General features: G+C 45.3%; 1 protein-coding gene across 2 annotated transcripts in view; it reads left to right on the forward strand.

Moving 5' to 3' along the window:
- The first annotated feature begins 857 nt into the window (after window positions 1–857).
- The window catches only part of LOC148301947 (uncharacterized), a 32,642-nt gene continuing 6,587 nt past the window's right edge, over window positions 858–26,912 (forward strand). Inside the window, exons 1-6 of one of the 2 annotated variants that reach the window (XM_088272454.1) lie at window positions 858–1,002; window positions 7,707–7,855; window positions 8,601–14,086; window positions 14,624–14,753; window positions 16,405–16,435; window positions 16,689–16,747. In XM_088272454.1, coding sequence (XP_088128580.1) covers window positions 7,762–7,855; window positions 8,601–14,086; window positions 14,624–14,753; window positions 16,405–16,435; window positions 16,689–16,747 — 5,800 coding nt within the window. In that variant the 5' untranslated portion in view covers window positions 858–1,002; window positions 7,707–7,761. The remainder of the gene's footprint in view (window positions 1,003–7,706; window positions 7,856–8,600; window positions 14,087–14,623; window positions 14,754–16,404; window positions 16,436–16,688; window positions 16,748–26,912) is intronic. The other variant, XM_088272455.1, reaches the window with a different exon arrangement.

Raw genomic sequence — 26,912 nt, forward strand, 5'->3', positions numbered from 1 at the left:
GGCTAAAATCACAAATATTTACTATCACCACCCTGGGAATCGAACCTGGGACCTCCAGCATGGAAGCTAAACACGTTAACCATTACCTAACCTAACCTAACCTAACCATTACAAAAATATCAATTTCTACGTGTATTAAAGTCTCTTCACTGTCAGTTTCTGTTACAATATTTTTATTTTGTTCTTCTTGAAAACAAAGAATCTTTTAGAGGCATTAAATGCCAAGATCAAGGAAACCTTAGTACGTTTTTGACGCTCGATTTCCACGAGTCACTACGCAACTTAGCAAGTTAACAGTAACTTAAAGATTTTTAAAAGTGAACTGTCGATCGGCATAGCCAGTTTTGCACGAGTATTGATTTTTCTATTCAATTTTATTCTTAATTTAATAAATTTGGCAGATTATGTTAAGGCTGAGATCTCGAGCGTTCAAAACAGAATCCGTCCAGCCACGGTCAGGACTACACGTGTATCCACGCCCGATTTTTTAACATAATGTAATTTGGATATTTTTTTGTTTTTTAGAATGTGTATTGAAATAATATTTGTAACAATAACTCGTTTCTTTTCAAAGTCGAAAACGCAAACGCAAATGCAAATGCATTTTCAATGCAAAAACAATGTTTTACGAAAAAAATCATTTACCTAAAATGTTACCTGGATTTAGATAAAATAAAGTTGTGACAACGAATACTTGGCCTTAAACATAGACGTTGATATTTTAAATCTTCTACCAATTGCCACCATTAGCTAAAACACTTATTATATATTTTTTGACATCGAGTGTTTTGCAAGCAGACTACTCATTTGCAATCGGATCTAGATCTTCGTAAACTTCGCGCCGAGCTATGTGCGATTCAGTTCGGCGAGAAGCGTTGCGCGGGGAGGTCGTGTCGCTGCGTGTTGTGATGTGCCGGGCTTTGCCCTTGTGTTTTGACTTGGACTGACTAACAATAACAAACAAAGCACGTGTTGAAGTGGATGTCGAACCGAATACCGATCGTAAGTCATCGTTCTTTGTACACAAATATTGGAAATGTAATAAACTAACTAGAAGCGCAGATCTTTTTTATTTAACTCCGGGTGTAACGTAAATGATGGAGTACGGATGACGGATGTCTAGTTTACGATTACGTACATTACTGCTATACGGGAAAGGAGATGGAGGAGGAATAGTGTGTACTACGCGAGAGGTAAAGGAGAATTGCAAGAATGGCTAGGGCCAACTCGAGGTTGCATATTCGTATTAGCTTTTGTAGGTTATACACTTGAGAAAAAATACTAATACTAATACATCAAATATATAATATCTTAGTGTACAATTTTAAAAAAATTGCTAGGTGACAGGTGACAGGTATTTAGGGAAGAACTAACAAAATTTAATTTATTTCTTGAATGGTTTTCGCAGATACTTTGTGGCACATTTTATAAACTCTATAAAATGAATGTTTTAGAATTTAATAAACCCTGACGATGACAAGGTTCTTGTCGAAACCGGTAGGTTAAAGTGTACTAATAATAAAATAGTGGTTAAAACATAGTTGTTTCATATTATAAAGTTTAAATTTAATTTAATTCCGTAAATTCGTTTTTCGGTTTTTTTCTTCAATTATTTTTCTTCTTCTAACACTTATTCGCACCTAATGGTGCATAGGGCACTGCATCGTATTGACGCAGTGTTATCTTGATCGTTACACGAAGGCGAGATGATCACTTCAAGGATCAGAGCAGGGTAATATTAAATAAATATTAGACTGTAAATCACGAATATTTGTTAGTTAGTGAAAATATAATACAAAGTTTGCAACAACTTGTAAGAAAAAGACGCCAATGAAATAATATTGCAATAAATCAAGAGTTGTTTTTTGAAGATCCAGTGGACAATTTGTTGCCAACCAACCATTTGTTACATACCAACCATTGCCCGCCAGAGCCAAAGCTCTGCGGATCATCAACATTGTATGAGTAATAATAATAAAAATAATAATTTGGATCATTTTTATAGCTCCATTTTCGTAAAATAGTACTACCTCAAGGGCGATTATAAGGACATGAGTACTGTGATATAATGAATCAGAACCCAACCGCCGATGGCAAATGCAGTCAAGGGTTAACCCTTAAGGAGTGCTCTCACTTCTTATCGTTTTATGAAACACATAGCCCGTTCGTACGTGCTGAATTTATATTACGTTATCGCGGCAGGTAGTCTCGGTATGTCCATTGCGTTAGTATTAATAACACGACATTGATTATTTAAATATACGCTGGAACTCGGTTATTACGAGCACGGTTATAGCGAGATCTCGGATACAACGAGGAAACAATCGTTTGCATTTTGGTTTCTGATTTTATCCAAACATTTATTTTCGGTTTTATAACCGTAGAAGTAGCTCGTTATCGACCTTTTTCTCGGCCATAACGAGCAAAAATATCGACAGAAAAAGAAAAAAATCTTAAAACTGTTAATGTGTCCATTTTTTAGAACACCATTTTTAACTCTAAGCAATAAAATTCGACCGGGCAGTTGACTAGACCAATGCTGCGGGGATCGGATGACGTTTATGACAATAGTTGAAATACTAAGTACATAAGGTGTTTTGTCGACAACATTGAAAAAGTACCCGCGCATATGGTTGAAATTGCATGTATAACATTCATGCTTTGTGAAGTCAGTAGGCTCAGCACTTCATAACAATGAACAACTTATTTTTGTAGTTTTTAAATCTCACGCTTGTTTCGGGAAATTTTGCGATAGTTTCCATATTTTGTATGTTCTATGTTTACTATGGACAATGCATGGTAAAAATTACGAGGTGGGGAATGTCATATCAATTCTAGAGCAGGTCAGTAAACAACAAACCCTCAAACTATCAACATGTCTACTAATCATAAAAAGTGTCTCTCAATTTGTGAAAAGGCGGAAATTATTCGTGAAATAGAACATGGCGCGAAAAATGTTCAAGTGTCTAATGAGAATGATGAAATTTTTCATCCTTCTCATTATCTACGTTGTATTTTTATCTGCATTTAAAAAGAACATCACGGACTCGAAAAAAAATGTGATCTTACGAATTTTGATGAAACTGCTACAATGGTTTTGTACTCAAAGAAGCACAAGATTTTCCAAATTTTGTAGGAAAACTAGATTGACATGTCGCTCACTCCTTTCAAGAACGTCATAAATAAAAAAAAAACTAGATTAACGTTTTTAAAGTTTAAAAATATAACACAATGTATTAAAAATAAATATCAAGTCACTGATTGAGCTTTTTACTGTGCAACAGATCTTTTTAGGTAAAAACTGAAGGTTTTTTCTCCATTTGAAAAAAAACTCCATTGTTTATTTAAAATAATAATAAAACAATACATTTTCTTCAAAATACAAAAACAACACTTTCTGCCCTGTAGCGGGTAAATATTAAGTTTAAAATACGCCTCTTTTGCTGGGATATAGTACATTTTCTGGGCATTCCGAAAACATGCAGAATTGAAAAATGACATTTTTTTATTTATGACGTTCTTGAAAGGAGTGAGCGATGTGTGTAACGGATGAATTGTATGAATTTTGTTTCGATTGCGACTTGTATTATGTGACCATTCCAGATAACACACTTCATGTGATAGGTTTGTTTGTTAAAAAAAACTATTCTCAGATAAAACGAGTTACGGTTATAACGAGCAAATTCAGTCGGTCCCTTCTTCCTCGTTTATAACCGGGTTCGACTGTTTTTTTTTTGAGAAACCTAGAATTCAGCAGTCAATACTCATGTGTTTCAAATCAGTTCTGTAGAGTGATGCTACACGCGTCTCTTGTGAATTACGAATAATGAATAATCAAAATAGCCACTTTATCTAGGGTAGACACTACCCTTATATAGCTGCCGATACGCTAAGTGATTTATGTCCGTGGGAAACATCTTGACATACGGCACGGAAACAAGAGCCGACACCGCGAGAACAAAAAGCCTTCTCAAGGCATCCGAAATGAAGACTCTACGACCCATTGCAGGCCTAACACTTCGCGACAGAGTTAGAAACTCTGAAATAAGAAAAATCTGCGATGCTGAAGATGTTGCGCGATGGGGAAGAGAAAGAAGATGTTTCTAGAGAAATCGTGTGGGAAGAGCGAGTTCGGATCGAGTGGTGAGGATAGCAGCGGACAGCAGCATAAGCGGGATCAGACCCCCGGGAAGACCACCTAAACGATGGAGGGATAGCTGGTCTTCCACCTCCCAGGAGCGGACCGGAGAATGACAGGACTTAGTCCTAAAAGGAGAAAAAGAAGAGAAGGGAAGGGAAACATCTCGAAAGCGCACCATGACCGAACTTAGTTCAGATATTAAAAAGATTAATTGACAAGTTCCTCGATAAAATTCTAAGAAGGCTGGTAAGAGCATGTAGGCAAATGGCAGGACCGTTAAAACAATGACTCACTTAGGTTGTGCAGTCCGCAACCTGCCTCCAGGCACTCCTTTGCTTCTTCTCTGGTCTGGAGGGCTCTACAGTGTGGAAGCCACACACCTCGCGGGCCGACGCCGACGGTGAACTGACAAACAAACTAACAATGACCGGGAACAAAGGATTACATTCGTTCTAAGACCTGAGCTGGTTGAGTCTGCATTTCAGCAGACGTAAGTTCTGACTTCATTCCGCAGGTCACCGAGCCAATCGAATAATGCCTTCCCGAACCATATGAAAGGGGTATGCCATTCTTCGAGAACTCGAAGCGAGTGTTTTTCATAGAATTTTCGCTCATGAATTACTTGAAATTATAGTAACTTTAAACATAAAGAGTAAATCCACTCACGAGTAGGCGTAGGCTATAAAACTTAAAAAGTTGAAGCCTGAGTAGGGTCATGATAAGCGGTGTTGCATAAGCCGTAGCTAGATTTCAGAGTCACTTGGACGTTAGGTAATTTGAAAAAAAATCGAGTCTCCACCTGTCCTCGGGTCAGTGGGGGGGGGGGGTCAAATAATATAAGTGATTTTTTCACTCTAATATTTATTCAATATTACTGGTACCTGAATCGGAGGGCTGATCATCTTTCCTTCATATGTTAACGATTAAGATAACTACTACTACTGCTACCATCTCGCCGTTTCCCCGCAGGGGTAGGCAGAAAGATGGAACGCCACACTCTTCTGTCCCGACATACACTCCTCGCCTCCTTCACATCCATACTAGTCATACATGCTCTCCGATTACGCAGACTTTTGACGCCACCAGATTTTAGGTTCAAGATAACAATGCGGTTATATGATGCAGTGCCTTATGCACCATTGGATGCAAATGAGGGTTTGAAGAAGAAAAAAGCTTTATTAAACTAAAGTTTAGTAGCTGAAGATGTTGTGCGATGGGGAAGAGAAAGAAGACGTTTCTGGATTTTGAAGAAGACGAAAAAAAATTGCAAAATTTGTAGCAGTAATATTTTTTCACTTATTTTTCCATAAAAATTTTATCGCAGAATATTTGAGCTTATCAGTAGATTCTATACTAGATATTTGACAAGGACATCAATTGACAGTGATTATTAGATGTGTGTCACCAACGGAAAGACTTCTTATTTTACCCAATTATTTGGGTAGTATGTTTTCTAGGGATGGAAAGATTGATAAAGACATAGAAAGGAGAGTGAATGCTGGGAACAGAGTGAATGGTGCACTAAAATCAGTTTTAGCAAATAAAAATCTATCAGCGGAAGCTAAACTGGCAGTACACAATGGAGTTCTGGTTCCAACCCTTATGTATGGAAGCGAAGCATGGAGTTGGCAAAAGAAGGATGAAAGCAGACTGAATGCAGTCGAAATGCGATCCCTCAGACGAATGTGTGGCAAAACGATGTTTGATAGATGTTCGAATGATGAAATAAGAAAAGAATGTAAGGCTGAGATAAGCATTATCGATAAAATTAAGAAAGGTGTGTTGAGATGGTTTGGACATGTGGAGCGTATGAGTGAAGAAAGAACGGTTAAACAAATTTATGAGGCGAATGTAGTTGGAAAAAGAAGCAGAGGACGACCGAGGAAAACTTGGCACAATCAGGTATGTCAAATACTTGAAAGTGGCCGGGTCAGGAGTCGTAATAATCGTCGGGTATGTATGAGGAGATGCATGAATGTAGAAGAGGCAAAGAATGTTTGCAAAGACAGAGTGGTGTGGCGTTCGATTCTCTCTGCCTACCCCTGCGGGGAAACGGCGTGATGGTTAGTTAGTTAGTTAGTTAGTTAGTAAATTGTATTTTATTGTTAAAAACACAAAAATAAAATTTGTGAAAATGGTTTCGCCTTGTTACGGCATTTCCAAACTAATGTGAAGATTAAATGGACTGTTGGTCCTCACATAGCTATACAATTCTAGGTACTTAAATGATAGTTGTAACATGTGCAGTAATAATTTGACAATAGTTCATGGGACATGTACATTAGGGTGGGCCGATGGCGTTTTTTGCGGATTCAACAATGAAATGGATCTAAAAAGTTGCATTTTGGATTGCACATAACGAGAAAAATATTTAAAAAACTATTCGATACTACTTTTGGCCCTCAACCAGAGCTCAAAGTTTTCGGAAAAGCCATTTTTTGCGCTTAACCAGCTGTCATTTCGTATTTTATTAATATAGACAGTCTAATTAAGTGTTAAGATATGTAACACAACTTATTTAATAATCACACAGGGTCGTAAGTTGCACTTTTCGTTGTTATAAATAGGTAGCGTTGCTTTAGTAAGTCATTGTTTCCATCAGTATTAAGCTGGCACGCGGCGCTCAAAGGATCGGTTGCGCTCTGCGTGTTTTTTTTTTAATCCTGGTACTTTTAAAATGTGTTACAATTTTAAGTGTGATTAAGTTAAAGATTATCTTTACAAACAATTAAAATTATTTTAAATACAATATGTTAATTAAAAACGACAAATCAACCAAGATTGAAATTCTCACAAAACATAAAATTTCACTTTTTTAAGAAAAAATTATATATTAATAAAAGAATAGCCATTACACAAGAAAAAATAAATAAATTGCCTTTATATTTATTTTTCAAACATAGAACCTTAACATACAATGTTCCCACTCTAATGTACATATGTTATGTTATTTTCCACTTATTCTATTATCTTAGTTACTGTGTATTCTTCTTTATTTATTCTATTCTGTGATTCATGTAACGGTCACTGTTTACACCATAATCTTGTATAACTTCCCTATTATCAATACCCCTGTATCACGTCAGTACATGTACACCATACAATCTTGTATACACTTTCTTTATCAATATTATTATGCATCATGTCAATACATGTTCACGGAGCATGGTCAGGCAGCGAACTATGTCCAGACATTATTATCTTATTTGTATAATATCATAATATAAGGGCATGTAAGCCCCATTCACGGGGAGAACACTACAGTAGTCACTAGAAGCATAACCTCAGTATTTTTGTGTGGGAATTAAATGTTATTTTGAGAAGAAAGTACATTTTTATTATTTACACCCACCTAGCACCTAACAAATATGTTACGGGTAATGCTAGAATACGAAGTCAACCTAGGTTTATCCGGGTTAACTACACAAAATGATCGTATCTCCTTTTAACTAATCCCGGATGGAGTTAGACACTTTAAGCAGGCACTGGAGATCATGGGAGAAAGATGAGCGAGAGATGTTGTCTCCGGTGCAGCTGGGTTCACCGTCATGTTACTTTGATGCAGAGTCGCCGCAGAGTGGACCCTCGCGGATGCGGGGCTCGGGCGAAGCGGCTCCACTATGACGAGGCGGCGTTCCCGGCGCCTGTTCAAACAGCGACTGAGTTCACTGCTAAAGCCACCGGCGAAGCAGACCGCCACGCGCAACAAATCTGGTAAGTTTAGTGTTTGGATTTCTCGCTCACTGCAACGCGAATAGGAGACCCTGGAGATCCGCCTTCTTCTAAATGCGCCACTCCGCGTTGAAGGCTGGCAGTCATCGCATGTAATTGCATATTTCTCCTTAAAAATGGCCGAAGTACTTAAGCTATGTTTTCTGTAAAGTGTCTATAACATCTCTCTATATTTTTATGCGTCTCAAAACATGTTCATTTCGAACTCTGAATAGAAATGTAGAGAAACTTTTTAATCCGAAAAGCTATTCTTGCTAATATAATCTGTGTGAAAATCGTTCTACATATCGTGAGTTTGTCGAACTACGTAGCCAGATAAGAAAATAAGGAAGCAATATCCGGAGCGGAATTTTCGAATCCCTCCATTTAAAAAACGATAGCTATCACGGGCTAAACTCTCCCCAAAGAAGGGCGCTATCTCTTCGTCAGACAGACTAATGTCATTTCGTCGTTTATAGGAAAATTAGAAAAAATAAAGAAAAACGTCAATTGAATTATTCCAGCTCCATATCCTCTGCAAACGCGCCTGAAACGTCGGATTTATATCGACACAATAATATGTATAATATCATGTTTTTAGAGCAACTATATTTATTAACGACCGTTAAAAATCAAACAAATTCAGGTGAACTTCTCTAGTAAAACAAATCTTTTATTTGGGTTTTTGTCAATAAGTAAATGCCATTTGATTTAATAGTCGCTTATCATTTTTCACCTTAAATTTCAGACAGTGGTTCTGTAATGGACATGACACAAGATGACACGGTTACATTCAATTGCCCGACACCTCCTTTGGAACAACATATTAACTATCTAGATGGGAAGAGAAAGAAAGAGGTCACCACTAATAATTATTTACTCATTGAATTACGTGAAATGTTGACAAAAAAATTGAAAAATAAAAGCAAATTTGCCGGAGAAAGGCCTCCTTTGGAATCTCTCCCTCGAGTCGCGGAACGCATTAAAAAAATGGATAGCCAATCACACGATGAGCTGCAAGATAATACTGACATTGCTGGAGAAGGGCCTCGTTTTGAATCTCTCTCTCGTAGTAATTTAATGGAATCCCACAGTGAGGAGCTGCAAAATAATACTGACATTGCTGAAGAAGGGCCTCGTTTTGAATCTCTCTCTCGTAATAGTCTAATGGAATCCCACAATGAGGAGCTGCAAAATAATACCTACATTGCTGGAGAAGGGCCTCGTTTTGAATCTCTCTCTCGTAATAGTCTAATGGAATCCCACAATGAGGAGCTGCAAAATAATACCTACATTGCTGGAGAAGGGCCTCGTTTTGAATCTCTCTCTCGTAATAGTCTAATGGAATCCCACAATGAGGAGCTGCAAAATAATACCTACATTGCTGGAGAAAGGCCTCGTTTTGAATCTCTCTCTCGCAGTAGTCTAATGGAATCACACAGTGAGGAGCTGCAAAACAATACTGACATTGCTGGAGAAGGACCTCGTTTTGAATCTCTCACTCGTAGTAGTCTAATGGAATCACACAGTGAGGAGCTGCAAAACAATACTGACATTGCTGGAGAAGGGCCTCGTTTTGAATCTCTCACTCGTAGTAGTCTAATGGAATCACAGAGTGAGGAGCTGCAAAACAATACTGACATTGCTGGAGAAGGGCCTCGTTTTGAATCTCTCACTCGTAGTAGTCTAATGGAATCACAGAGTGAGGAGCTGCAAAACAATACTGACATTGCTGGAGAAGGGCCTTGTTTTGAATCTCTCACTCGTAGTAGTCTAATGGAATCACAGAGTGAGGAGCTGCAAAACAATACTGACATTGCTGGAGAAGGGCCTTGTTTTGAATCTCTCACTCGTAGTAGTCTAATGGAATCACACAATGGGGAGCTGCAAAACAATACTGACATTACCGGAGAAGGGCCTCCCTTGGAATCTGTCCCTCGAGTCGAGAAATGCATTCAAGTCTTAGGCCGGCAAATGCGATCTCACGACGAAGAGCTCCACAACAATCGCAACATCGCTATAAACTTTTCGGGTCGAAAAGAGAAAATCACAGACTCGCAGATCGTTATATTACCGAATCTGCGTAATCAGAAAAATGAATCAGAATTTAATCCAAAACATAAAAAACTTCAAGAAATGATGACGAGAAACTGTGTACGACAGCGGCTGAGGTCGAGTATCAAAGACTCTGATGTAAGAAAGGATCATAACAATTCGTCGATTTTCTATTCCTTAGAAAACATTATAACGCTGACAGACTATGTTCTCCAGACATTCTCGGGAACATCATATGGGATAGTGGAAAAACATTTGAGCTTTATGTACTCAGATATGAAATTACGTAATTTTTGTTCGAAAGACGAATTTGTAAATGAACTTTGTGATTTAACTTGTGACTGGGTTCAGGATACTATAAGAAAGAAACAATTAACGGGTGTTACGATTACCAAACATGACATTTTTATTATTTTACACAACGCATATTACACTCATTGTAAAAGGAAAATTCTCGCTGATTTGCATGGAGTACCGAAACAGAAATTCGAAACTGTCGAGACGAAGCCCACATTAGTACCACCATTGGATGATAAAATGGATCTTGATGAATATTCGAACAAGGTAGATGCTGTACCGGAAAAGGTGATCCTACCTAAACCGGAAGATACCATTTTAGAGAGCGCAAAAAAATTAGATCGTATGTATTCACCGAAGGAAGATACAGCAGAGAGTATGGAAGGTCTAGAAAAGGTGGACACTGTACGGGAGCATGAGAGCAGTTCTGAAAAATCTATTACTTTGGGATTATTAGGAAAGGATTACCCGAACACACAGTACACACGAGAAGAGGTCGGTACCATCGTCGCGGAACAAGGTTCTATATGTACACCAGATCGAGGTAAAAGTTTAATCATGTCAACGCACTGTAACACAGGGGGTGTATTCACAGAGGTACTAACGGAAGATATGTTCCTGGAAGATATCTCAAACTCATCTCCGTCTACTGCGTCTACTACTTTATCTGTAAATCCAACCACTCCAGACCCTGAGGGATCTGAGGAGCAGTCCTTGAACATGAATGCGACTGATCAGGTTTTGCCTTCAGTGGAAGCAGATTGCGAGGTCATCGACCAGAGTCTATTTAAAGCATCCGAAACAGTTATTCAACCTACGCTGCGAAATGATTCTCCGAGTACAAAGATAGATGGAATACCGAATTCTCCTCTGTCACTGGGCGAGAACTGTATCGCGCTCGACGCTTACTGTACAAGTCCATCTCCAGTATTAAACTGTAACCTGTTAACGTCGCTAACATCGAATGCGTCTGATATCATTCCTCAAAGCAAACCACCAGCTTTACAAGTACCCCTTACACTGGAAAACGAACTCGATTTGAATCGACCGTTTTTAACGGTAAATGGAAGATCTTATAATATCCTTTCACCGCCACAAAAAATGTGTACCGATGAACACATCCCAAAAACCCTCCCTCAACCTGATAATGCTGTTTGCCCGTCGAGGGAAATACCCACCACCATATCCTCTAACACTACCGAAGCACCAAATAATACTTTATGCAGATTATTAACAATGAAACATACTAATTTTCACGATACAGACTCTTCGGGGAATGATAACAATCATTTAAACAATTATTATGGTTCCATGCGACGGAGAAACCTCGTGGATACTTCCAAAATGATGGAATATTCAAGCTCGGCGAAAGCAAAAAATATTGAACAAGGTCCCAGTACCATCTCAAGGCAGATTAATTCGGAAAAAGATGTAGTAAAAAAAAATGAATTGAAATCTAGAGAAAATAAAATATCTACTTCGAAACCATCATTTCGCGTTCCCTCATCTCCATCTATTTATGAGGAAATTAATAGGTTAGATCCTCATGGAAATGAGAAATTAGCTACTCCACCATCTACTCCTAGATCAAAATCTAGTGGGGATCCTTCATTACCATCCGGCGAAGAGATATCTGCTCCGAGACCACCATCCGCATGGATTCCATCTAGTGGTTTGGAGATGACATCTAACGTAAATAAAAGATTACCTACTTCAGTATGTACTCCAAATCCACAATCTGCTTTTTCCCCTTCATGTCCATCTAACGAAGTGGATAGGAATCGGGTAAATTCCTGTGGAAGTGAAAGATTACCTCCTCCGCCACCTACTCCGAGATTATCTCACATGAACGTTCCTTCATATCCATCTAACGAAGTGGATAGGAATCGGGTGGATTCCTGTGGAAGTGAAAGATTACCTCCTCCGCCACCTACTCCGAGATTATCTCACATGAACGTTCCTTCATATCCATCTAACGAAGTGGATAGGAATCGGGTGGATTCCTGTGGAAGTGAAAGATTACCTCCTCCGCCACCTACTCCGAGATTATCTCACATGAACGTTCCTTCATATCCATCTAACGAAGTGGATAGGAATCGGGTGGATTCCTGTGGAAGTGAAAGATTACCTCCTCCGCCACCTACTCCGAGATTATCTCACATGAACATTCCTTCATATCCATCTAACGAAGTGGATAGGAATCGGGTGGATTCCTGTGGAAGTGAAAGATTACCTCCTCCGCCACCTACTCCGAGATTATCTCAGATGAACGTTCCTTCATATCCATCTAACGAAGTGGATAGGAATCGGGTGGATTCCTGTGGAAGTGAAAGATTACCTCCTCCGCCACCTACTCCGAGATTATCTCACATGAACGTTCCTTCATATCCATCTAACGAAGTGGATAGGAATCGGGTGGATTCCTGTGGAAGTGAAAGATTACCTCCTCCGCCACCTACTCCGAGATTATCTCACATGAACGTTCCTTCATATCCATCTAACGAAGTGGATAGGAATCGGGTGGATTCCTGTGGAAGTGAAATATTACCTCCTCCGCCACCTACTCCGAGATTATCTCACATGAACGTTCCTTCATATCCATCTAACGAAGTGGATAGGAATCGGGTGGATTCCTGTGGAAGTAAAAGATTACCTCCTCCGCCACCTACTCCGAGATTATCTCACATGAACGTTCCTTCATATCCATCTAACGAAGTGGATAGGAATCGGGTAGATTCCTGTGGAAGTGAAAGATTACCTCCTCTACCACCTACTCCGAGATTATCACACATGAATGTTCCTTCATATCCATTCAATGAAGTGGATAGGAATCGGGTGAATTCCTGTGAAAGTGAAAGATTACCTCCTCCGCCACCTACTCCGAGGTTATCACATATGAACGTTCCTTCATATCCATCTAATGAAGTGGATAGGAATCGGGTGGATTCCTGTGGAAGTGAAAGATTACCTCCTCCGCCACCTACTCCGAGATTATCTCACATGAACATTCCTTCATATCCATCCAACGAAGTGGATAGGAATCGGGTGGATTCCTGTGGAAGTGAAAGATTACCTCCTCCGCCATTTACTCCCAGATCAACGTATGTTCCTTCAATTCCATCTACTGGACAGGAAAATCAGACGATTTCTAACATAAATGAAACAATACCTCCTCCGCCACCTTTTGTATGGAATCCTGCGTTTCCGGTTTATGGAGCGGGAACTGGTCAGGTAGGAACTATTTCCGACAGAAGAGAAAGTTTTCCTCCCGAACCAGTTTCGAAAGCATCATCTACTTGGATCCCTCCATCACCACGTAATTCATTACAAACTTATAATATACCCGAGCATATAAAACCGTCAATCACTACTCCCCGGAATTCTCAGAATAAAGGGAAACGGGGAATGTCGTCAAGAGGATATAACCCTAAAAAGGTTAAACCTGATACGACCTCTAAGAAACCAGCTCCTCCAATACCCGTTGTACCCTTCGAATACCCCGTTCAGAGTTTACATTCAGCTTGTAATACTCAAGAACGTCAAGTGTTTGATAATAACGGACAATGGTATCCTTATTTAATGCCAGGATTTCCCAGTGGATACGATTACTACTCGGGAAGTTCAGTAACTAATCCACCACTTCAAAACTTCGCTCCTGGAAATTCTTCAGTACAAATGGATCCGTACGCCAGCCACTCCTACGGTAGCCAGCTCGGCTCCTCGGTCGATCCTAACATTGAAGTACCTCCACCGGCTTACTGGAACACCGCGGGGTACAGCTCGGACCCGTCACTCCATCAGAGCCATCAAGCCCGAGTAGCGCAGCTCGCACTGCAGCAAAGTGTTCAGCCCTCCTTCACACCGTCCGGATTCCAGATGCAAGTGAGTACACCTTTTATTATATTCTCTTTTGTCTTTATACCCCACTTCGTGCATTAGTTTTGTTCTCCTTGCTCCCGCAAACGGGCGAATGTTTTCACGAATTCGCATGGCGCAGGATCCATTTAATCTCTATCTGTTGGTATGTTCAATAGTGTTTCCGTCAGCCATACATTTTGTGGCAATTCGTTCATTTTCACTTCTCGGCGGCTATCAGTCTGTTTCTGTTATACCTATGTCATACCGTCGCATGTTTTCGTTATTTTTGTCAACAATTCATCGTGGTGGCTCCAGGTGTTCTCGCGATATCTATGGTCGCCAGGTTGCAATTTTGAAAAAAATTCTAAAAAGATAAGATAAGGTTGGTTTGTATAAGATTATATAGCGTAAGCAGTGAATTACAAGAATCACGGAATATAATAAATACGGCATAGTACACCGTAAGATACAACGTAACACACATCGAAAAGTACTCAGGATTCGGAATTTGAAGGACATTTATTTATTTGTGCATTTATCGACATTCGCTTATTATTTTAGGCAGCTCACCGACCACTTATCAGAGTTCGCACAGATTTAAAAAAGTGTCCGGTGCCCGAAACCGCTCGGCCCGCCCACAGCTGCCCGCCCGCCCATCCGGGCCGGTGCCGGGGCAGCCGCCCTATACAATGTAAGTTATCGCAAACAACCTTATTACAACTACTCGCTACTCCGCGTGGAGCGTATGGAGTCCACAAACTGCCTCCAGGCACTCCTACCGCTCGGCGAAATGGATAAATATGTTTAACTCCTTACCTTTCAACAACTCTTTTCAAAACCATATGTTTATTTAGAAGAAATACTATTTTTTTAAATTCAACAAACGGTGTTATAAGAAAAAAATCAATTACGTCAAATGTTACGTTAAGTTTTTCTTCGAAATAAGTGTATGGTTTTAAAAAGAAAAGAGTAATTGAAAGGAGTTTAAAAAAAATGTCCAGCCGATGTCAGACGTCCAGCTCTGGACCCGGCCGAGCGCGTAATGATTTGAACGTTCGAGATCTAGGCCTTAACTCGAATTGTTTACAACGTACGGACGTAAACTTCTTCCGATTTCTAAAGACACTTGTCCGCTTCTTTTCATGTTCGCTCCCTAGGTGGAGCATATGGCCAACACGAGTCGTCTCCGAGTCACTCTGTTACGCGCCATCTCCTTGGCTTCCTCCCAGGTCAGTCCGGCGTCTCGAAGTTCCGCTGAGTATAGTCGGTGAATGGTCGTCAGCGGCCTTCCGGGGCGCCGGAATCCTCGGGGTTGGAAGAAGAGACAGGTGGCATTCTAAGGACATGTCCCAACCATGTCCACCTTCTTCTCTTCAGGACTTGCAGTATGAGGGGCTGTTGAGTTCTTCTCCTCACATCGTCATTCCCGACGAAGTCATACCACTTTATACCCAGTATTCGCCTCAGGCATCCTTTTTATTTTGGCTGTATCGGCAAAGTATTTAAATATTTTAAGTATTTAAATATCATCTTTTATGGAGGTTCGAACCGTTTTTAATGGTTTAAATGGTCAATAGAAATATAAAATATTTAGGGGTGCAATTAAAGAATGCATTAGTCGCTAATCCATTCCGGAATGCAATTTCGTCGCTGGCTTTCAAAAGAAAAAGCTTTTTACTGCATACATCTGTTGATAAAATACCCCTTTTGTACCCATCTATAAAAAATCGGTGTCGATCTTTTAAAAACACCATTTTCGACCCTAAGCAATAAAATCCGACTGGGCAATTAAGTAGACCGATGCCGCCGGGATCGGATTATGTTTATGACAATGGTTAAGGCCAAGTATTCGTTAAATCGTAACTTTATTTTCTCTAATTCCAGGTAACATTTTACGTAAATGATTTTTCCTTAAAACATAGTTTTTGCATTGGTTTTGAAAATAAAAGTTATTAATAAAAAAATATATATCTTCTAAAACAAAAAAATATCCAATTCACTTTTTTTTTAATTAGCCCGAGTACACGTCCAGCCCTGAGCGTGGCTGAACGCATTCTGATTTGAGCGCTCGAGACAAGCTCGAGATCTAAGCTTTATTAAGATATTATTGCAGCGTGTATATCAATGTTTATGTGTGTATACCAATATAACTATTGACAATAGTAGTTGTGATTGTTACGCGCTAATTAGTGCCAGAAGCGGGCATTATTTACGTATTTTTCAAAAGTTATTAATTTGTGGATAAATCGTCATATTTTCTAAAATATTTCATATTTCATGATGATTTTTTTTTAAATTTTATTTGTAGTATTTTAATGTTTTTTTATTAAATTATATTTCAGATGCATCCTACATTGAGTGCGCCGGTTCAGGGTAAGTTTATCCACAGATTATACATGAATTTCCAATGGGAAATGTGTGTTTTTGCTGTTTTCAATTTGATTGTCGAATAAATTTTCCGTTTCAACTTTGGTTACTCAAAAAATCTTTTAAAAAGTGCACTTTTTTATAATTATTTTGATATTTATTATAGCGAATTGTAATATTTTTTTATCAATACTGTAAAAATAAATATTATCCTTTAATTTATACAATAAAAATGTATTATTTTTATTTTCCGGTATAGCTCAAAATTTAATGTTTCCAACGCAACAGATGTCACATGGACAAGAAGGGCAAAATGCGGTGAGTTTGTATTTTCAATATATGTATGTAACGGTTGTTTATTTTAGACATTTGGTTTTTAAACTGAAAACATTGTTTCTACAGACTGTCAATTTGTAGTCGATACGTTCTGCCATTTCACCATGAATAGGCTGAATGACCATTATACGCGTTGTAGGTTCGCGAAGGGGCCAAAAACAATATTCAGCTTGATCCTCTTTTTCAACGTATAATTTGTTCACCGATGAGGCATATTTTTGGTTAAATGGCTATGTCAATAAGCGGAATCGCCGAATTTGGCGTGGAGAAAGCCCAGTAGTCTCGGCGATGGTCTGCAGCGAAGTCGGACTGCCAGGCTGGACGGTGTTGAGGAAGGGCATCGAACGAAGAGAGATTCCTCGAGGCGTGGTACCGTGGCGGAGGATCTCGTAGGAACGACGTATTACGGATGTCTGATGTCTGGTGCTAACTGACTATCGTGGCGGGGAAATGAGGCGGACGTCTCGTGACGTCGTCGGAGGACAAGTGGCGCCTGAGCTGGTACTGGTCGCGCCCCCGGTAGAGTTCACTAATTCTACATTTAATAGTTTAATATTCCCTGATGGGACACGAGTTTACACTTAGGTAACTGCGCTATACGAATCGACTCCACTAAGAAAATGAAGTTACGTTCACAGCGCTGTATTAAAGAAAAAAATCAAAACAAACACTTTTGTAGGGAAAGTGGCAAGTTAAAAAGCCTACGCGAAATCTAAGGGAAAACACTAGGCGAAATTTAAATATTTCTCACTTCTCTCGCTGAAAGGAAATACATTTTTTAAGAATATCGTAGTCATACAGGAGAAAGTGACCGAGTGCATTGTTTTACAAAAACGTGACTATTTGATATCGTACTAGCTTAATATTACCCTGAAAAAATCCCAAAGGATTTTAAACTTGAAAGTATAATATATTGACTTGGTTAAAATGACTAACTGCATCGATGTTTATTTTGTTGCCAAGCAAAAGTGATTTAAATGGCCCTCCCGAACATTTTACGTTTTGGTAGTTGGTCACTTTCTCCTGTACGACTACGATATATTATAATACACGCTAAATAAGTTATTTAAATACACGACACGTTGTTTACAATAAATCTTCACATCAGTCTAACTTTAGCATTTGAACTGAAACAATGTTAATCTGCGGCTGCTGCTCGCCGATCAGTCTGGAGGGTCCAGTCTGCCGCACATTAGCTAATGTTTCGGCAGCCTGCATGTGTACCCGTACAAGTTGTCCTCGTCGTATGTCAGAGTGTGTTGATGAGTTTGTGTGTGATGGGAGTATCTCGCAGAATTTTCTAGTTTGCACTAAGTAAAATTCCTCAAGTGTCGGTATGTGTTTTTTGAGGTTGCAGCTCCTCGGTGTTGTGTGTGATTCTAATTGGTTTGTTTTGTGTTTGATGTCGAAGCACGGGCGATAACGTTTTTATATGGTTCGGGAAGGCATTGTTCGATTGGCTCGGCGACCTGCGGAACGAAGTCGGAACTTCAACGCGTCGGCGTCGGCTGAAATGCAGGCTCGACCACCTCAGGTCTCGAGGCGAATGTAATATCCTTTTGTTCCCGGTCATTGTTCCATGTGTATAAAGCATTTTACTTAGTTGCTTTTTTGCGTGTTTAATCACGTCGGTCATTCCATTGTTCCGAGGAATGTTTTCTCGGAATTGGCAATTGCTGATGTGTGTTATCGATAGATGTTATTCGATCCTCGAGTTGACATATATTTTGTAAAATGTGCCCTTCGCACGGAAAATCTCAATGAGGCCATATTACCGTAATCTGTAATTATGTATATGATGGTAATAAATAAATAAAATAAATCACGCCGCTTCCCCGCAGAGGTAGGCAGAGAGACTAAGACGCCATACCACTCTGTATTTGCGAACAATCTTCGCCTCTTCCATATTCATGCCTCTCTCATTGTTGCGGACGTCTGGCCTCCTATGAGGTGTAGCGGTCATCTGGACTTATTATATATATATGTATTAGAATAAGCATATAAATAAGCATCAAATTGTCAAGCGTTTTATATATGTATTTTGATGTGTTCCGTACGGAGCGAATGCGGCGACTGAGCTCCGCCCGCCCGGAAGGGAGAGCGGGGAGCGGGGAACGCGGTCGCCCGCATAGAGGGGCCCGTACGGACAAGCCTCGGATAACGGGAAAAGTACCGTTACCTGAGTAACGGTACTTTACCGTTATACAGCGCCGTGAAACACCGACACGGTATGAAACCGTGCCGGCTATGCAGCCTTATTTCTTAAATAAATTAGTGTGTGTGTTTTGTAAAAACCAAATCGGTCTTTTATTTTCACCATTCCTGTCGCTCCTTCGCCTCAAGAATTCGCCGCTGGACTTCGCCTGACTCGCCGTCTCACTGCACCAACAACGGACCGTTGGAAAGCCTTTCTCAAGGCTAGTGAGTACGCTTCGACACACGAGTCAGTGCGATCTCCCTGCGATCCTGCTCTCCGTACCTCAGTCTGGTATCCATTAGACCGATACCCAAGTCGGAGGCCCTTTTCAGGGCCAGTGGATATTGTTCGGCTACGCCGACCGGACTGAGCTGCGGTGAGTCTCTGCCACTTACAACGGCAGAGCCATAGCTGTGCTACAGACGACGGGCCCCCCAGTGGCATTGCGAGAGTTACGTCGGTAACATTTGGTCCTTCGAGCCGGATCTGGACCCCCCGTCTACAGCTACGATGCCGGCTTCTTTGCGATCGGGTCGCAACGCCGGTATGGATCCCGAGGGCCGCGAAGAGGATGCTGCCTCCGTTTCGTCCACTCATACCATCACGGGCGCTGAGCTGCGCCGTCAGCTAGATGAGATGGCCGAGAACAGCCGGAGACAGGAAGAACAGAACGCAGAGTTGAGGGAAATGATCGACCAGCTGCAAGCAGCGAATGCAGCGTCGCTTGGAGGGGTTTCTGCTACGGGGAACGCGGCTTATTCTTCCCGTAGCGAGCCTAGGCCGGAGGACTCCGGCTCAGCTTCTCGAGCACCGGCGGACAACCCGGTTAGAGAGACGCCCTACACACACTCGCCGAGGCCAAAGGCTCACGGCCCGGCAACAGCGTACGAGCATCACCCGGATGAGTCCGGAAGACGCGGAGCGCAGGAGCGCTACGTAAGGCGTACCAGCGACAACAGAGGACCGGGAGAGCGTGACCCGGTTCGAGAGTGGGTGGATGACACCCCCTCACTCTTCCCGCCACCCAGGACGATGGATCGAGGCGGTCCGGTGCAAGCAACAGTGCCCGGGCGAACCGATTTCTTACCCTGGACCGGGGAAAGGGCATGGACCAGATGGTCGGGCCAGCCAAAATACCAGCGAGACACAAACCGCGAGAAACCGGCGGTAGCGCGAGAGAGGCGACACGTGTTTGTGTGTACTGTAGAAAGTTGTGCGTGCTGCGATGGGGCGCACAAACTCGCGCGATGTGATATGTTCGAAACAAAGACTTTGAGTGAGAGACGGGCGCTCGCCCGCACTAGTTCCGCGTGTTTTATATGCTTGGAAGTGGGACACAGATCCAGGAGCTGCAAGGAGGAAAAGTGCGATCTGTGCGGCGGTCGCCATCATCGATTGCTACATCCGGACAATAGTGCACCGACCGATGTATTGATATCCTGTGTAAATACCGAGGAGGTACCAGTTACCTTCAAAGTTATACCGATAACGTTGAAGGGACCGCGCGGCCAAGTATCCATCGACGCGCTGCTCGATGACGGCTCCTCAGTAACTCTTATCGAACAGGGAGTAGCAACCGAGGTCGGGGCGACGGGCGCCGCAAACAACTTAGCCATTGCGACCTTGGGTGGTAAGGTTAACGCCGTGAGTTCACAGTGCGTGTCGGTATTCATCAACGAGTACGAGGTTCAGGCGCGGACAGTGCCAACTATGAACTTGCCATACCGGAACAAAGAAAGTGCGCGGGCCGGGGGCGTAAGGCCGCGGATGTTGATCGGGCTAGATAACGCCTCGTTAACGGCAGCGAGCGGCTCCCCTGTGTTTCAAGCGGACGGGCGGTTGACAGTAACTACCGCTTTGGGACCGGTAACATACGGGCTTACCCATCCAAAGCTACAGCGGACCACAAGTCGGGTTGGAGGAGTTGTAAGGTCTTTCCCAGGAGGGAAGGATGCCGCCGGGATGCTGCCAGGAGATGGCAGGAATCTTCACGCAGCGTATCACGTCGGAGTTTGCCGCATCGTGCCGGAGTTGTCCGGCCCACTGATGCCGCCGAGGGGCCACCTGTATCGTGGCGCGGCGCATCACAGCGAACGGCCGGAGATGTCCGGCACACGGATGCTACCGCGGGGCCACCGGTTTAGTGGCGCGGTGCATCGCCTTGAGCGGTCGGAGCTGTTGTCCGACCCACCCCGGATGCCGCCGAGGGGCCACCTGGATCGTGGCGCGGCGCATCACAGCGAGACGCCGGAGACGTCCGGCAAACAGATGCTACCGCGGGGCCACCTGTTTAGTGGCGCGGCGCATCACAGCGAGACGCCGGAGACGTCCGGCAAACAGATGCTGCCGTGGGGCCACCAGGATTGTGGCACGGCGCATCATAGCGACTCGTCGGAGCTGTTGTCCGACACATCGATGCTACCGCGGGGCCACCTGTTTAGTGGCGCGGTGCATCGCCCTGAGCGGTCGGAGCCGTTGTCCGACCCCCTGATGACGCCGAAGGGCCACCTGGTTCGTGGCTCGGCTCATCATAGCGAGACGCCGGAGATGTCCGGCACATGGATGCTGCCGCGAGGCCACCTGGATTGTGGCACGGCGCATCTTAGCGTCACGTCGGAACTGTTGTCCGACCCACCCCCGATGCCGCCGAGGGGCCACCTGCATCGTGGCTCGGCGCATCATAGCGAGACGCCGGAGACGTCCGGCACATGGATGCTGCCGCGAGGCCACCTGGATTGTGGCACGGCGCATCACAGCGAGACGCCGGAGACGTCCGGCACATCGATGCTACCGCGGGGCCACCTGTTTAGTGGCGCGGTGCATCACCTTGAGCGGTCGGAGCCTTTGTCCGACCCACCCCGGATGCCGCCGAGGGGCCACCTGCATCGTGGCTCGGCGCATCATAGCGAGACGCCGGAGACGTCCGGCAAACAGATGCTGCCGTGGCTCCACCAGGATTGTGGCACGGCGCATCTTAGCGTCACGTCGGAACTGTTGTCCGACCCACCCCCGATGCCGCCGAGGGGCCACCTGCATCGTGGCTCGGCGCATCATAGCGAGACGCCGGAGACGTCCGGCACATGGATGCTGCCGCGAGGCCACCTGGATTGTGGCACGGCGCATCACAGCGAGACGCCGGAGACGTCCGGCACATCGATGCTACCGCGGGGCCACCTGTTTAGTGGCGCGGTGCATCACCTTGAGCGGTCGGAGCCTTTGTCCGACCCACCCCGGATGCCGCCGAGGGGCCACCTGCATCGTGGCTCGGCGCATCATAGCGAGACGCCGGAGACGTCCGGCAAACAGATGCTGCCGTGGCTCCACCAGGATTGTGGCACGGCGCATCTTAGCGTCACGTCGGAACTGTTGTCCGACCCACCCCCGATGCCGCCGAGGGGCCACCTGCATCGTGGCTCGGCGCATCATAGCGAGACGCCGGAGACGTCCGGCACATGGATGCTGCCGCGAGGCCACCTGGATTGTGGCACGGCGCATCACAGCGAGACGCCGGAGACGTCCGGCAAACAGATGCTACCGCGGGGCCACCTGTTTAGTGGCGCGGCGCATCACAGCGAGACGCCGGAGACGTCCGGCAAACAGATGCTGCCGTGGCTCCACCAGGATTGTGGCACGGCGCATCTTAGCGTCACGTCGGAACTGTTGTCCGACCCACCCCCGATGCCGCCGAGGGGCCACCTGCATCGTGGCTCGGCGCATCATAGCGAGACGCCGGAGACGTCCGGCACATGGATGCTGCCGCGAGGCCACCTGGATTGTGGCACGGCGCATCACAGCGAGACGCCGGAGACGTCCGGCACATCGATGCTACCGCGGGGCCACCTGTTTAGTGGCGCGGTGCATCACCTTGAGCGGTCGGAGCCTTTGTCCGACCCACCCCGGATGCCGCCGAGGGGCCACCTGCATCGTGGCTCGGCGCATCATAGCGAGACGCCGGAGACGTCCGGCAAACAGATGCTGCCGTGGCTCCACCAGGATTGTGGCACGGCGCATCTTAGCGTCACGTCGGAACTGTTGTCCGACCCACCCCCGATGCCGCCGAGGGGCCACCTGCATCGTGGCTCGGCGCATCATAGCGAGACGCCGGAGACGTCCGGCACATGGATGCTGCCGCGAGGCCACCTGGATTGTGGCACGGCGCATCACAGCGAGACGCCGGAGACGTCCGGCACATCGATGCTACCGCGGGGCCACCTGTTTAGTGGCGCGGTGCATCACCTTGAGCGGTCGGAGCCTTTGTCCGACCCACCCCGGATGCCGCCGAGGGGCCACCTGCATCGTGGCGCGGCGCATCACAGCGAGACGCCGGAGACGTCCGGCAAACAGATGCTGCCGTGGGGCCACCAGGATTGTGGCACGGCGCATCATAGCGACTCGTCGGAGCTGTTGTCCGACACAAGGATGCTGCAGCGGAGCCACCTGGATCGTGGCGCGGCGCATCACAGCGAGACGCCGGAGACGTCCGGCACACGGATGCTGCCGCGGGGCCACCTGAATCGTGGCGCGGTACATCACAGCAACACCCTGATGCCGCCAAGGGGCCACCTGGTTCGTGGCTCGGCTCATCATAGCGAGACGCCGGAGACGTCCGGCACATCGATGCTACCGCGGGGCCACCTGTTTAGTGGCGCGGTGCATTGCCTTGAGCGGTCGGAGCTGTTGTCCGACCCACCCCTGATGCCGCCGAGGGGCCACCTGGATCGTGGCTCGGCGCATCACAGCGAGACGCCGGAGACGTCCGGCAAACAGATGCTGCCGTGGGGCCACCTGCATCGTGGCGCGGCGCATCACAGCGAGACGCCGGAGACGTCCGGCACATCGATGCTACCGCGGGGCCACCTGTTTAGTGGCGCGGTGCATCACCTTGAGCGGTCGGAGCCTTTGTCCGACCCACCCCGGATGCCGCCGAGGGGCCACCTGCATCGTGGCGCGGCGCATCACAGCGAGACGCCGGAGACGTCCGGCACATCGATGCTACCGCGGGGCCACCTGTTTAGTGGCGCGGTGCATCGCCTTGAGCGGTCGGAGCCTTTGTCCGACCCACCCCGGATGCCGCCGAGGGGCCACCTGCATCGTGGCGCGGCGCATCACAGCGAGACGCCGGAGACGTCCGGCAAACAGATGCTGCCGTGGGGCCACCAGGATTGTGGCACGGCGCATCATAGCGACTCGTCGGAGCTGTTGTCCGACACACGGATGCTGCCGCGGGGCCACCTGCATCGTGGCGCGGCGCATCACAGCAAGACGCCGGAGACGTCCGGCACATCGATGCTACCGCGGGGCCATCTGTTTAGTGGCGCGGTGCATCGCCTTGAGCGGTCGGAGCCTTTGTCCGACCCACCCCTGATGAAGCCGAGGGGCCACCTGGTTCGTGGCTCGGCTCATCATAGCGAGACGCCGGAGACGTCCGGCAAACAGATGCTGCCGCGGGGCCACCTGGATTGTGGCACGGCGCATCTTAGCGTCACGTCGGAACTGTTGTCCGACCCACCCCCGATGCCGCCGAGGGGCCACCTGGATCGTGGCTCGGCGCATCTTAGCGTCACGTCGGAGCTGTTGTCCGACCCCCCACTGATGACGTCGACGAGCCACCTGGATCGTGGCTCGGCTCATCACAGCGCAGATCAAATCACAGAACCGGAGATGTCCGGCCCGCCGATGCTGCCGTGGAGCCACCTGGATTCTGGCGCGGCGCATCGCCTTGACCGGGGGGAGATATCCGGTCAACGTATAGAGCGGCTGGGGCTGTCCGGCCCACCTTGGATGCTGCCGGAGGATCGCAGAAATCTTCTCGCGGCGCATCACCCTTGCATGCCGGAGTTGTCCAGCCAGACAACGATGCCGCCGGAAGACCACTTGCAGTCTGGCGCGGCGCATCGTTCTGACCGGCCAGAGCTGCCCTACTCGGATGCTGCCGGGAGATCACGGAGATCTTCGCGAGGAGCACCGTCTCGACCGGCCGGAGATGTCCGGCCCGGACCCGACGCTGCAGGGAGATCACTCGGATCTTCACACCGCGGCGCATCGCATGAACGAGCTACGAGCTAAAGAAACGTCCTGATGAGGAACCCACACGTCCTGCTGCATTCTGGGTACAGCGAAGCTGCACGGGGGGAGTGTTGCGGACGTCTGGCCTCCTATGAGGTGTAGCGGTCATCTGGACTTATTATATATATATGTATTAGAATAAGCATATAAATAAGCATCAAATTGTCAAGCGTTTTATATATGTATTTTGATGTGTTCCGTACGGAGCGAATGCGGCGACTGAGCTCCGCCCGCCCGGAAGGGAGAGCGGGGAGCGGGGAACGCGGTCGCCCGCATAGAGGGGCCCGTACGGACAAGCCTCGGATAACGGGAAAAGTACCGTTACCTGAGTAACGGTACTTTACCGTTATACAGCGCCGTGAAACACCGACACGGTATGAAACCGTGCCGGCTATGCAGCCTTATTTCTTAAATAAATTAGTGTGTGTGTTTTGTAAAAACCAAATCGGTCTTTTATTTTCACCATTCCTGTCGCTCCTTCGCCTCAAGAATTCGCCGCTGGACTTCGCCTGACTCGCCGTCTCACTGCACCAACAACGGACCGTTGGAAAGCCTTTCTCAAGGCTAGTGAGTACGCTTCGACACACGAGTCAGTGCGATCTCCCTGCGATCCTGCTCTCCGTACCTCAGTCTGGTATCCATTAGACCGATACCCAAGTCGGAGGCCCTTTTCAGGGCCAGTGGATATTGTTCGGCTACGCCGACCGGACTGAGCTGCGGTGAGTCTCTGCCACTTACAACGGCAGAGCCATAGCTGTGCTACAGACGACGGGCCCCCCAGTGGCATTGCGAGAGTTACGTCGGTAACACTCATACTTACCCGTCGATTATTTCGAATTTCAAGTAATTTACACACTCTATCGTGCCGAGTTTCTCTCGGTTTTCCTCTGCTCTTTTTTCCTACTACATTTGCCTCGTAAAATTGTTTTACCGTTCTTTTCTCACTCATTCGTTATACATGTCCAAAACACCTCAACGCACCTTTCTTAATTCTATCGGCGCGTCGAGAATTTACTTGTTAGTCGATTTAGCATAAGGTTGCATTCATTCTGCAACTCCGTATCATAAACTCTGGCTGTGGAATTTTTGCCTCGCCGAATGACGAATCTAAAAATAGATTTGCATGTTTCAACAATGGCACAGAGTGTTTATAAGTGATCGAACACAGTTTTACTTTTGAATTACTAAAAATGTATCTCATATTAGACCACTAATTGAGTATACATATTTACATAGTTCACACGACTACTTTCGAAAACATGTATAGTTTTCGAAACTAATCGTGCGAAATAAAACTCAATCAGTGGTCTAAAACAAGCGTTTAATTTTTAATAATCAACATGTCATTCCACAAAGATGAGGCCAAATCAATAAATAATTGAATTATTTGTGCTAAAATCGCGGCATTTCTGGCGTAGTAATAAGAATAATAATAAATTTGGTTAATTTATATAGCGCCATTTTCGTAAAAAAAATACCTCAAGGGCGCTTCACTGTGAATGAATTGGGGAAAAGGAGATAGTGGAAATGATTTAGCAAAGAAATGTGTTTTTAGTTTTTTTTCAAAATCATCTCACTTTTTCTTAACTACTGGTGGAAGAGCATTCCACGCTATCAGTCCCGCAGCGGTAAAGGCACGCTCGCCAAATTTAGTGCGCTAGTTGCGACCTGGTATCACTTTCCCCATAGCAATTGTAGCCGATCGAAGCGTGAGACGTCTATCAACCAATTCGCCCGGAATACACAGCTATTTTAAATACTCTGGTGCCGTATTGTGTATTGATTTAAACATAAGTAGATAGGAATTCTCGAGGGATATTATTTCTTTTTATTGAATATATGTAGTTGACCACAGCGTCGATGCAATGCAGTGCCCTGCGCACC

Source organism: Brachycentrus maculatus, unplaced genomic scaffold, assembly GCF_059751285.1.
Source record: "Brachycentrus maculatus isolate JH-2025_06_01 unplaced genomic scaffold, ASM5975128v1 h1tg000498l, whole genome shotgun sequence".
Taxonomy (NCBI): Eukaryota; Metazoa; Arthropoda; class Insecta; order Trichoptera; family Brachycentridae; genus Brachycentrus; species Brachycentrus maculatus.